The sequence below is a fragment of the Drosophila hydei genome, unplaced genomic scaffold (assembly GCF_003285905.1).
Source record: "Drosophila hydei strain 15085-1641.00,03,60 unplaced genomic scaffold, DhydRS2 tig00008114-arrow-pilon, whole genome shotgun sequence".
Classification (NCBI taxonomy): domain Eukaryota; kingdom Metazoa; phylum Arthropoda; class Insecta; order Diptera; family Drosophilidae; genus Drosophila; species Drosophila hydei.
The window spans coordinates 1,903,830-1,915,783 of record NW_022045827.1 but is presented as its reverse complement, the minus strand read 5'-3'; the positions used below and the strand labels follow the sequence as shown (position 1 = coordinate 1,915,783).

At 38.0% G+C, this 11,954-nt stretch overlaps 4 protein-coding genes across 5 annotated transcripts; 1 reads left to right on the top strand and 3 right to left on the bottom strand.

The window, feature by feature from the left end:
- Positions 1-2,797: 2,797 nt before the first annotated feature.
- On the bottom strand, positions 2,798-3,991 carry LOC111599060 (PITH domain-containing protein CG6153). Its single transcript, XM_023314581.2, has 5 exons — positions 3,669-3,991; positions 3,487-3,608; positions 3,314-3,418; positions 3,082-3,167; positions 2,798-3,018 (listed from the first exon to the last, which is right to left on the bottom strand). The coding sequence occupies exons 1-5, from the start codon at positions 3,867-3,869 to the stop codon at positions 2,894-2,896; spliced, it is 639 nt and encodes a 212-aa protein (XP_023170349.1). The 5' UTR covers positions 3,870-3,991; the 3' UTR covers positions 2,798-2,893.
- A 36-nt stretch (positions 3,992-4,027) lies between these two features.
- LOC111599059 (group XV phospholipase A2) lies at positions 4,028-5,895 on the bottom strand. Its single transcript, XM_023314580.2, has 4 exons — positions 5,492-5,895; positions 5,063-5,434; positions 4,487-5,009; positions 4,028-4,423 (listed from the first exon to the last, which is right to left on the bottom strand). Exons 1-4 carry the CDS (start codon positions 5,643-5,645, stop codon positions 4,201-4,203), a joined length of 1,272 nt encoding a protein of 423 aa, XP_023170348.2. The 5' UTR covers positions 5,646-5,895; the 3' UTR covers positions 4,028-4,200.
- Positions 5,896-6,376: 481 nt separating this feature from the next.
- Positions 6,377-8,783, top strand: LOC111599112 (cell division cycle protein 23 homolog). The gene is made up of 4 exons (XM_023314664.2): positions 6,377-7,283; positions 7,340-7,519; positions 7,582-8,183; positions 8,238-8,783. The coding sequence occupies exons 1-4, from the start codon at positions 6,497-6,499 to the stop codon at positions 8,766-8,768; spliced, it is 2,100 nt and encodes a 699-aa protein (XP_023170432.1). The 5' UTR covers positions 6,377-6,496; the 3' UTR covers positions 8,769-8,783.
- A 42-nt stretch (positions 8,784-8,825) lies between these two features.
- On the bottom strand, positions 8,826-11,857 carry LOC111599113 (ATP-binding cassette sub-family G member 4). Of its 2 annotated transcripts, none has more exons than XM_030224430.1 (6): positions 11,623-11,857; positions 11,381-11,570; positions 10,377-10,761; positions 10,197-10,310; positions 9,905-10,032; positions 8,826-9,846 (listed from the first exon to the last, which is right to left on the bottom strand). In XM_030224430.1, exons 1-6 carry the CDS (start codon positions 11,850-11,852, stop codon positions 9,076-9,078), a joined length of 1,818 nt encoding a protein of 605 aa, XP_030080290.1. In that variant the 5' UTR covers positions 11,853-11,857; the 3' UTR covers positions 8,826-9,075. The 2 variants fall into 2 exon arrangements, with proteins under 2 accessions (XP_030080290.1, XP_023170441.2); XM_023314673.2 differs by having other exon boundaries at positions 9,905-10,029.
- Between the last annotated feature and the right edge of the window lie 97 nt (positions 11,858-11,954).

Below are 11,954 nucleotides of genomic sequence, written 5' to 3'. Positions count from 1 at the left end.
TGTTAAAAAAACAAAAATAACTGAGAACAACAATTGTTAAGTGGGTAAAAGTTAGCGAAAAAAAAACAAAACAAATATAAATAAATAAAATATCTATTGTTGTATGTTTTATTCTGAAACGCACGAAAAACATCATAAATAAATAACAGATAAAAAAAACATGCAAAATGTAGCTAAAGAAATGTTAAGGTAAAATTTTTGTAAACTTTTTGATATGTGATGATGATTTGAATAAATTAAAGCCACAAAAAATAAAAATAAACTAAATAAATACATAACTTAGCCGTAGATATTTAAATAAACAAACAAAAAAAATTGATAAAAAATATAAAAATTCTTATAAAATAAAGTAGCGCAACGCAAAATTTAGTGCATAATGAAATACAAAAAAAAAACGAATGCTAGTTAAAGTATGAAAAACAAAAATAATAAATTGATGAAAACTTGTTAAACTTTAAGCTGTAGACTCGGCAAGCCGAAGCACATGTCTAGCCCCAAACTGAGCTGCGACAATTTCCACAGATCTTTTGATTTGTGTTTAAGGAATTTTCGAACACTTTCATTCAACACATTCTCTGGGGCGGGGCTATATATCTAGCAATATTCATGGCAATTCAATTGTATTAACGACATTGATAAATCTGAAATGTAAGCAACAAATAAAACTAAAAAGTTAAAACAAATGAAAACAAATTTAGCGAGCATTTTGTAGGAGCGTGTAGTTAAAAAAATATTACTAAATAATATTTATCAAATTGAATAGTAAATCTATGTGCATAAGTAGCGAAATATTCAATTGTAAATAGATTTTTAATAAAAACACGTTGAGTTTTCTTTTAATTTCTTCTAGTTATTCGTTTGTTTTTTAGTTTAAATGTTTCCACTAAGGCAATATTAGAATGTTTATCATTTGGTTTGTCCACATTCACAAACACAAAGCTTTAAATAATTTAATTACATCAGATTTTGATACCATTATCATTGATAAATTCCATTGTAGATACAAACTTGTATTGAAAACCCAATTAATTAATTAACAATTAGTCAGCTAAGTCAATGTCGCCTAATGTGAGTTATATAAGCATAAATAAATTTATATAATAATAATAATAACAACAACAACACCACACACACACACACATATTAACTATAAAAGCGCAACTACTTTTCAGAAACAACAACAAAAATTACAAAAAAATATATATATATAAATAAATAAAAGCAAAAAACTACAACAGGCCTGCAACATCACAACACAACATTCACAAAACAACAACACAAAGCTTTTATAAAACTATTTAAAAATATATATTTAAAACAGAAAAAAAAAATGTAAAAAAAATAATAATCCTGCCAAGTAACATTCGAAATACCTGCTTGATGAAGATACACCCGCTTTTGCTAAAAGAAAACGAAAACCAAAAAACTAAAACAAAAATTCAATAATAAAAAAAATATACAAAAAAACAAATAAAAAAAATGAAAGGCTTAATACGATTTTTATACTTTCGATATAATGATTTTTTATACTAAACGTAAAACTCTTTGAAATGGAAAAAAACAAAAACAAAAAAACTGAACGATTTTTTGGGGGTATCAGCTAAAAAGTAACGTAATGTATTTTTTAACAACAACAAAAAAACCAATATTGATTTGTTGCAAAAATCGTACTTACAGTCGATATATATATATATATATAATATGCAAATGTAATTATATATATATATATACATATATATAAACCCTAACTGCAACTATGGAACGAGAGCACAAATTTTGTTTAACAAAAAAAATAAAAATCAAATACTAAGAGAAAAAATTTTTTTTTAAATTCCATTCTCAAACAGACACACACACGAACACATATATATGAAATCCAATATATACATATTTATATATATATACAAATCCTCAACTAAATATATGAACATGTATGTATGTATATCTAGCTAAAGAATCGCACAAATTGATCACCGAACTATGCTTTACGCCTACTCCCACTTGAGTACCCAATCCCTGCCCCAACACACACACACATACACACACTGACTATAACTACAATTTGTTAATTATATCACACACATACACACACATAAATATATATATATATATTTTTCAGCCTATAAACGCGTTTTTTTGTATGCGCATACAATTTGTAAATATATATTAACTAATTTTACCTAAAAAATAAAAACAAAAAATATTGAAAAAGAATTTCAAGCATTCATTTGAATACAATTTAGTTTTCTCCTAATTGCATTTGTATATGCACAATGTGTTTCAAGCGAAATAAGATGAAAACCAAAAAATGAAGAAATTAAAATCGAAAGTTTTTACCCAAATGGAACACATGGTGTATGTCTATTTATCTATGTACTAGATATCAAAACAAAAACAAAAACCAAACAAAAATCGCATACTTTAACGAAGAAAATGTCAACTACAATAAATGAGCAGATGGAGAAAATAAATATTAAAATAATAAAAGAAAAACCAAAAAGGAGAAATGAAAAAAACTAGTGCAATAAATAACAAATTATTCGGTAATAAATGTAAAATTAAATACATTTAAGTAAACGCTTTGTAAAATACATATAAACAATTTATTAAAAATACAGAATGAAAAGAGAAAAAATGGAAAACAATAAAAAGGAAAAAAATGATTATGAAAAATGAAAACACTATTGAGTAATAAAAGCGTTATGCATTGACATTGACACACGTGATTCGATATCTCATCTTATAAGCATAAATCAATAAGATAAACAATAAAGAATAAATTAAAGAAACATTCCCATTTCTCTATAGTGTAAAAGTTTAATTTACAGCATCGTAAGTATTACAAATTCAGTGCTTTTATATTCTCTTTCCTCTCGATTCATTAATCTGTTTGTTACTGTATGGCTCGACCCACACCATCGAAAGCTTTTTCCTTGTGATCGGCGGCATTGGCACGTGACTCATAGTTGCAAATTGTCACGCCATGATAATGTGCCTCCGTAAACTCACCGCGAAATCCTGTAAAGGAAGACAGTCAATATCTATTTTTTATTTATCATATATTTAACTTTAGTCACTGACCTATATAGTAAATGCGTGTATTATCATCACCAAAGTTGCTAGGGAAATGCAGCGACAAATGATGCACAGAGGAAAATGTCACGACTCTGTAAAAAGAAATATTTAAGTATTTTAAATTTTTATATTCATATATAGACTGAAGTGATTTCAATATACTTTTTCTTCATGTAAATATATACAACCTATCAAAGAATTTTCATATATGAATTTAATTGAATATATTTTCACCTACTTGGGCGAGTATTCAACTTCTCCCCGACAATCGCGCGTCAATTCGAACTCCTGATCCGCCTTACCACGGGCATCATCAAATGTCATCTTTGGTCGATTCTTAAAGCTGTCAACAAAAACAAATATTGGCCATTAACTAAGGCACGACTATTGTGATACCCAGTAAATACGCACAGTTTAAGCCTATTCGGATGTGTATTATCATTGGAGCCTCGGATGATAATGCCCTTTAGCTTAATGTTGCCGGTAAAGGGTACATTGAACAAAAGCTCTTCATCTGCATCACTTTGCACAAACTGCATTTAAAAATATTATATATTTTGTACAAATTATCTAGTTGCCACAGGCACACCCACCTTGCTGGTATCCAAACGTTTTTCGTAAGGCTTGAATACGGTCTTGCCGCTGCCATCGGTTTCTTCGTTCAAACATTCTGTATTCTCGATGTCAATTTTTGTATATAAACTGTATTCGATGCCCATTTCCAATGCATTGTCGATATCGGTTGCCTCGTGACTGCAGCCGCGGCCATGATCATGCGAGTGTCCGTGTGGCATTTTTGTTAGTAACAATAGTTTTAAATAAAAGTATACAATAATGTGACAAGAATTTTATGCAAGTAATTGTAAATGTATAAAATTTAAGATTCCTATCGGTATATCGATAGTTGAGTAAACTAAACTCATTAGTGATGGCAGTAAGTAAAATATCGTTGGCTACTTAAACATTTTATTAAATGAACATATCATATTTAAGCAAACATTTTTAGAGCTTCAATTATTGAACTATTAATTAACATTTAGCTGTCCGATTTATGCAAACACTTGATCACTTTTGGAGACTCCAAATTTAAAATATTGTGTATCAGATTTGTATATTTGAAGTAGTTTATGGCTGTAGCATAACAGTGCGCACATATTGAAGGACATCTGGATGGACCAGAATGCCCATGTGATCGACACCCTGTAGAGCAAGTGTAGATATATGAGAGGATGTGAGGCCCTCCCAACTCTGGCAGGCACGTAGCGAACGTTGATTTACTGTACCGTCGCCATATCCCATTTTAAGCTTGGGCGTTTCCCCGTTTATGGTGTCCTTTTTGTATTGCAAGCTTAACAGAAGAATTATGTGATTAAGTTTCAAGTAACGTCTGGTTATTTGGCATGAAAATTACCTCTCTACTGTGCTAACTCCATCGCCATATAAGCAATGCAACTCAACATCTGGAGGACTAAAGTTTTGTGTATAGCGCATTGTATCTTTCCGCATTTCCCAACCCGTCCTGTAATCAAGATCATTGAAGAACTCCTCCAGCTGAGCCATGGTGTAATTACGCGATGGTGTTGAAGCCAGCACTTCAGATGGTTTCCAAAAGAGCGGCGATGGCAGCAACCAAGCGGTAGAAGGATGCGAGATCTGTTCTTCACGCAGAATTTTGGCACTCAAAGCGAACGAGTCCAGGTCATCGCCCATAGCAAACACCTTGACTGCCTTTACACTGCCGGCCCAGGCGCCGGCCAAACTAATATGACGACGAACATATTGAGCCTTCCATTCGACTGTCTGCTCCTGTAAAAAGACAAGGGTCATGGGGCTTCCCATGCTGTGCGATATAAAAGTGACGGCTGTTTGATTATTAGCCTCATAGCTGTCCTCCACCAGCTGCTTGAGATCAATGAAGAATTGCTTATTCTCATCTGCAAATGTAAACTATTAATAATTTCGAGTATAAACTATTTGAAGACCTTACTTGGCGCTCGTCGAAAGTCGTAGGGAGCACCATGTATATTTTGACGGCGTACATAGCCCAGATCTGCTAACACATTGGCGATATCCTTAAAATAAGCACCAGCCTTGTTTCTCGTGGGATCTATCCATTCTACTACGTCCGGATCACCCCAGCCGGGTATACGTGTCTCTACACCTGGCGTATTGTGCGTTGTTCTTGTTACCTTATCATAGTAGAGCTTCACATTATCAACCCAACAGTAAACCATCGGTATGACTAACTGCTCCAGGTCCAACCAAAGATTATACCAGTCATGTGTCTTCTCGCATATAATGAAAGGAGAATTCGACTTGGTCAAGCGTGCCTCGACTTGAGAGCCGCCATCGCCGGGCACTGCAAAATTGAATCGTGACCTTACAATATTCTCTATCTATTTAAATCAATACCAACCAAATATAACAGGACTCAATCTTGGCTCCTTTGGCGGCTCTGGTTTTGGTGGAGCTTTGTCTTTTTTACCAAAAGGCCAAAAACAATTGCCAACATTAAACAATGCTATAAAGAGCAGCACTGCGAATATTGTACTATTCCAACAAAGTCTCATGATGATGTGCGTACGCTTCTGTGTTTTTCAATAACGGTATGAGTGATCCGCTATAATTGCCAAGCCTCTGCTTTAAATCGTTACACTCACTGGTTGGTCAGATAAAGGTATTATTGTTATTTAATTAACTGTCGCAAACAAGTGAATCAGCGTTTCAATTGATCAGTTTGCATATAACCACAAGCAAACATATATACATATATATGGAAATATATATGAGTATGTATGTACATATAAGATGTCAGTCAAAATTCAATTGACCTTTAAACCAGTAAATGTAACTGTAACTATAATTTTGCGCGGTTCCTTTCCGCATCTCAATATGGTGTGATATTGACAGCAACACTGCTGTTTTTGTGCGCTTTCATAAACAAAGAAATCCGATTTTGTTGTTGTTTTCGTAGCGTTATCTTTGATATTGAACACATTTGTTATTGTTATTCTCTTTTTACGCATCTGCTTTTCCAGTGTTATGGAGTTTTTGCAGTTATACAAGATTTTTGGTATTTGTTACTTTTTATGCGAATGGTCACATGGTTCAGTGTTATGGATTCAAATTAAATACATGTTACGGTACAATATGTAGTTAAGTAAAAGTTTTAATAATTGTTTAATTTTAAATTTCAATTTTGAAATTAAAAAATGCAATTATTGACCAGCTTAATAAATATCCCTTAGATGCAGATATATTGCAATGTATCGATACTTACGACCTTCAAATTTAGGATATATCGAAAATGGTATTAATCGACACGACCGGCAAATGCACTTGTTTAGCGCGTTCAAAAGCAAATTTTGTTAGTTTTATTAAAAATAGTCGCACTTGCAGCCTGGAACGTACATAGAACACTATGCAGGAGTTCTTCAAAGTGCTGATGCCGGACGTGAAGAGGGAGTTGCGTCGGGGCATCATCGAGTGCTCGAAACGCGGCTTGCTGCATAGCACTAAATGGCTAGCAGAAATGCACCATGGCTTGAGTGATATAAACATCGACAATGAGCCACCGGATGATGATCATTCGTTTAGCGAGTGCCAGCTGGAAGGCATTGCGCCAGCGGAGTATGGCGATTACTTCTTGGCCAAGAGCTACTACGATGTGCGGGAATATGATCGAGCAGCGCACGCTGTCAGGAACTGTGAATCGAGCGTGCCACGTTTCCTTCATCTGTACTGCACGTATATGGCACGCGAAAAGCGACGTCTCGACTCCACCACCGATCAAGCGAATCTCAATGAGCCAAATCAAATGCGTGACTTGGCCGATCTCTTGGCAACGTTACGCGCGGCGCATGGACGCGGCCGATTAGATGGCTATGGAATATATCTTTATGGAGTTGTTCTTAAAGCACTAAACCTTAATAAAGCAGCAGAGCAAATGCTTTTAACCGCTGTGCGCATGGTGCCAATGCTATGGAGCGCCTACCTGGAGCTATCGCCTCTCATAATGGAGAAGAAGAAGTTGTTGAGCATGCAGCTGGGCGGTCATTGGATGTCTCATTTCTTTATGGCACACACTTATTTAGAGCTGTATTTGAATGATGATGGACTGAAGATCTATGAGGATCTTCAAGCTGCCGGCTTCAACAAGAGCATCTATATAACCGCACAAATGGCGCACGTCTATCATAATAAAAGGGGTTCGTAGATAAAGTCTTGCTGGTTACAGTTTCTAATCAGTATATTTATTTTTCAGATGTGGACAAAGCTATCGAGCTGTTCCAGGCTCTGCTCGAGAGTGATCCCTATCGCTTGGACAATGTGGATACATACTCAAATTTGTTGTTTGTCAAGGAAATGAAAACTGAAATGGCACAACTAGCGCACAAAGCTGTTAGCATAAACAAATATCGACCCGAGACATGTTGTGTCATAGGCAAGTAATGCCATGCATAAATTAGTAAATACCTATATAAGCCATTCTCTACTCCTGTATAGGCAACTATTATAGCATACGCTGTGATCATCAGGTGGCAATTTCATATTTTCAGCGCGCCTTGAAGCTGAATCCAAAGTATCTAGCCGCGTGGACGTTGATGGGCCATGAATTTATGGAGCTGAAGAACACAAATGCAGCTATACAGAGCTATCGCAAAGCGGTAGAGGTCAACAAGCGTGATTATCGCGCTTGGTATGGTTTGGGCCAGGCTTATGAGATCATTAAGATGCATTATTATAGCTTATATTATTTTAAAATTGCCCATCAACTGCGTCCATATGATTCACGCATGCTCGTCGCATTGGGCGAAACATATGAGAAGCTGGACAAATGTGAAAATTCGGTCAAATGTTATTGGAAGGCCTGCGATGTGGGCGACATTGAGGGCATAGCCATGTATAAGCTGGCCAGCCTGCACGAGAAACTGGGCGACAACGAGACGGCCGTTCATTGTTATATTATGTACTGCGAGGACGAACGCGCAGCCACCGACAAACAGAGCCTCTATCAGGGCTTTATGACACTGGCCAACTACTATGAGAAGAAGTGTGATTATGAGCGTGCCGCATACTATGCTTACAAGTGTCTGGATTCAGATGATGTAAGTCAACTAAATAGCCTTTACTTCAGCTCTTTAATACTCTCCAAATTGCAGCGTAAGACAGAAGCTAAGGCCTTGCTGAAGACAATCGATTATCGACGCAGCGCTGAATGCCAGAAGAAAAAATCCGCCACAACGGTTGTGGCAACGGCAGAGACCAGCTCCGAGGACGAAATGGAGTGGGAGCAACTCGATGTACGTGCCCGAGTGCCATTTACCTCCATAGCCGATGCAGGCAAACCAACGTCGACAGCAACCGCAACATCAAGCTCCAGTGGCAACTCAGCTACAGGTGCATCTACCTCAGCAGGCGCGAGACGATTGCGTTCAGTGCCGGAGCGTGTGCGTCGCGCACAACCCAATCAGCGAACTTTGACGGGACCCACGGCAAATAGCACAGCAACAACACCAGCGACGACAACAACAATACCCACCATAAGCGAGGAGACGCCCGGAGGTAGTTCAGCAACTGCAACAGAAACGGAGACTTTGGAGGAGTCAACGACGGCGTCAACGACCGCTGAGCCTCAGGCAGCACATGATAATAGCAGCGCCATGGAAATTTCTAGCGTGTCCATTGATTAAATAGATTATGTTGTGAATTACATTTTAAAAATCTTTATGGATGAGTTCAGAAGTTGATGTGTTTTTACTTGATCCAAACATTTGAGCCCTGAACCTATTCAAAATATGTTAGTGTTGTATGCAAATGTATATTAGAGGCAGAAGGGACCATCTCCAATCTGTATTGTTTAGTATATATGTTTGTATATATTATAACTATTCGGAGTCGCACTTGGAGTATACTTATATCTCTATATATTAATTATTATGCTATTCCATCAGAAATTCATATTTTAGATAAACTAACTCTAATGCAAATTAAGCTATCTCACAGCGCACGTCGGATGCACACATGCAGTGATACATTGAAGGTGATCAACAGGATGAGTAGAAATATTCCCAATATCAGGATATCCGAATGAACCATATCGCCCAACATGTCGAAGTCTTTGAGAAAGTGCTCGGATGACTTGTAATAGCAGAAATCCTCATGACAGGGCAGATCGCCGCGCTGATAGCCGTAAATGGAACGCATGAGTCCCTCGAAGATGTAGCGGAAAAAGGAGAAATCACAAATGGGACGCAAAAACCAGGACAGTTCACGCATGCGTATAAAGAAGCCAGAGAAGAGCAGAAACGGTATCGACATGGTGGGCACGATGAATATGGCCAGTTGCATGGATAGCAAGGTGCCACCAATGACGCCTATAAAGTGTCCAATGAAGGCGGTCAGTACGCAGATGCACCAGCACATGACAAACCTCGCCAGCTCCGGCGGCTGTCCAGTCATAAAGTAACCAATTCCTATAAATAAGCTCGGGCACAGCAGCTGCAGAGGCAAATCGGCCAACACCTTGGATACATAATAGGCTCTGAGAGAGTACCAGCCATTATAGTACTCCCTGATGAATACGGGCGCATCCTGAATGCAGAGCAGTATGGAGGGCATTGCATTGCCAGAGAAGACGAAGAGTATGATGAAGAACATGCAGGAGACGTTGCTTATGACCTTGTTGGCATCGTTGCCAATCTGCCAGTAGACCACGCCCAAGAGCAGGCCAACTACAACGTGCATAATCACACGCATCTGCACGGCAATCTGGAAAGGATTAGCTTAGTTTAAAGATATACAGACAGATCTATGACATGCTACTCACTGCATCCCTGGACATGGCACGCAAATGTCTGTGCATAAGTATGCGCAGCTGATACCAGAAGCCCACCTGCTCCTTGGGCCGCAGCACTTGATTCACGGACGCACTCTTGGATAGCTCAATGAAAGCTGCTGTAATCAAATTGAGGGAGACAAGAGAAGGGAACAGATAGAGCAGTGCAAAAAATGATGAAGAGTGACATGCAAGTAGGACCATGGAACAGAAGCAACAGGTAAGCGGGTAAAGATGATCAGCAAAACGTCATCCAGTCAAAGCACAAGCAAAACGAACTTACTCTGCTCATCCGCCGGAACGCTATCAAAGCTCTGTAGGCTATCATACTTGGATTTGTTTTGTGCGATCAAAGTCTCGCAGCGCTGATTGGATGACTCGCTGCCCACCTCGAGCACTAAATGAGGAAGAGTCAGAGATATGCATCAGTGAATCTGAAGTAAGAATTGCTTTGGTTACCCACCGAAATCGCCGGGATTGTAATACTGTGGACAGCTAAAGCCAGCTGCTTGAAAACTCTCCAGCATCTCACGTTGTGCGCCCGCAAAAAGTACTTCGCCATGTGCAAGCACCAAGACATCGTCGAAGAGCTGCATCAGCCGCGAACTGGGCTGGTGCACCACACAAACCACAATTCTGCCATTGTGCGCCAACTTCTGCAAATAGCCCATCACCTGGTAGGTGGCCACGCTATCCAGTCCACTGGTGGGCTCATCAAAGAACATAATCGGCGGATTGGTGATCAGCTCAATGCCAATGGACAGACGCTTGTGTTCCCCTCCAGAAATGTCCCGGACCAGCGTGTGCCGACACGAATGCAAGTTAAGCACCTCGATAATGTCATCCAGCTGCGGAAATTAATGAGTATTCAAAAGACAGCAGTAAGTATAATTTGTATATATCTGTGATGAGATCGATTCCGCTTGATCTAGGGCTATCTGGGATACTACAGCAGCTATTACTAATAAAGGTAAAGGGTATAGGAATGAAGATTCTAGTTTTATAAATGCATTATAAGTTATTCGTATCGATTTATATACAAATCGGGTTTAATAGTATATTTAAAGAAAATTTAAGATATTATACTTTTACACAAGATCTATGTAATCTCAAAAAATTTCATTGTCTAACCACATTATCTATCGCCTTTTTGCAACTCGATAAATATCGATTTTAGACGGACTTCATTTTAAACGTATTTCTGGCAATTTTTATTGATGTATATAATAACCTTGGTATCTACGTATACATATATCGTACATATTGATTTTATTTACCTAAAAATCGATAATTATCGAAACTATTAGCATTTCCTTAATAGTTTATTTATAGATATTTAAAAATAAAAAATTATTTTTCTATTTCTGTAAGTTACTTCATAGCATAGCAATACAGTAATGTTATCTATCTTCTTAATCGATTTATATCGATAAATGTGCTAACCCGCTCAAAATGCAATTTACTTACAATAATTTGCTTTTGCAGTGCCGTTGTGCCCGTGGGCAGCTTCAGATCTGCGGAAACACACAACGTTTCCTGCACCGTGAGCAGCGAGAGCATCTCGAAGTTCTGAGCTATATACGAAGACATTTTTCGAAAGGCAAGCAAATCCCTCGGCTGTCCATTGAGCAGAAACTGGCCCGAAACGCCACTGACTCTGCAGAGTAACAAATCAGTTAGCTGAGCAAACTTTTCATACAAATACTCACTTAAAGCCAGCCAAGACATTGAGCAGCGTTGACTTGCCCGCTCCGGAGGGTCCCAGTATGGCTGTCAGGCGGCCAGCTCGAAACGCTCCACAGGTTTCATTTAGAATTTGATTCTTCGGCTGCTTTGAACCTTTTAGCTTGTAGCAGACTTGTCTGAAGAGCAGTTCCAATGGCTGTGGCTTGGTCAAGCCATTTGGCACGACGGCTGCTGGATTATCGACCATTATCATCAAATTTGTTAACCGGCTCTGATATGAAAGCGTCTAGCTTGGAAGAAAGACAACGCTCGACTGAGCAACTGGTAAAGGCGACTATCGGTTTGCACTCTTCAT

What these genes read in the sequence shown, in the direction of transcription:
- LOC111599060 (XM_023314581.2), bottom strand. Translation starts at nt 3,869, where the DNA reads ATGCCACACGGACACTCGCATGATCATGGCCGCGGCTGCAGTCACGAG. An exon ending in GAAGTTGAATACTCGCCCAA is followed by an intron (nt 3,168 to 3,313) that starts GTAGGTGAAAAT and finishes TTCTTTTTACAG; the next exon opens with AGTCGTGACATTTTCCTCTG. An exon ending in TACACGCATTTACTATATAG is followed by an intron (nt 3,019 to 3,081) that starts GTCAGTGACTAA and finishes CTTCCTTTACAG; the next exon opens with GATTTCGCGGTGAGTTTACG.
- LOC111599059 (XM_023314580.2), bottom strand. Translation starts at nt 5,645, where the DNA reads ATGAGACTTTGTTGGAATAGTACAATATTCGCAGTGCTGCTCTTTATA. An exon ending in ATTGAGTCCTGTTATATTTG is followed by an intron (nt 5,435 to 5,491) that starts GTTGGTATTGAT and finishes TCAATTTTGCAG; the next exon opens with TGCCCGGCGATGGCGGCTCT. An exon ending in CGACTTTCGACGAGCGCCAA is followed by an intron (nt 5,010 to 5,062) that starts GTAAGGTCTTCA and finishes TTACATTTGCAG; the next exon opens with ATGAGAATAAGCAATTCTTC.
- LOC111599112 (XM_023314664.2), top strand. Translation starts at nt 6,497, where the DNA reads ATGCAGGAGTTCTTCAAAGTGCTGATGCCGGACGTGAAGAGGGAGTTG. An exon ending in CGTCTATCATAATAAAAGGG is followed by an intron (nt 7,284 to 7,339) that starts GTTCGTAGATAA and finishes TTTATTTTTCAG; the next exon opens with ATGTGGACAAAGCTATCGAG. An exon ending in CGAGACATGTTGTGTCATAG is followed by an intron (nt 7,520 to 7,581) that starts GCAAGTAATGCC and finishes ACTCCTGTATAG; the next exon opens with GCAACTATTATAGCATACGC.
- LOC111599113 (XM_030224430.1), bottom strand. Translation starts at nt 11,852, where the DNA reads ATGATAATGGTCGATAATCCAGCAGCCGTCGTGCCAAATGGCTTGACC. An exon ending in AATGTCTTGGCTGGCTTTAA is followed by an intron (nt 11,571 to 11,622) that starts GTGAGTATTTGT and finishes GTTACTCTGCAG; the next exon opens with AGTCAGTGGCGTTTCGGGCC. An exon ending in CGTTCCGGCGGATGAGCAGA is followed by an intron (nt 10,033 to 10,196) that starts GTAAGTTCGTTT and finishes ATTTGATTACAG; the next exon opens with CAGCTTTCATTGAGCTATCC.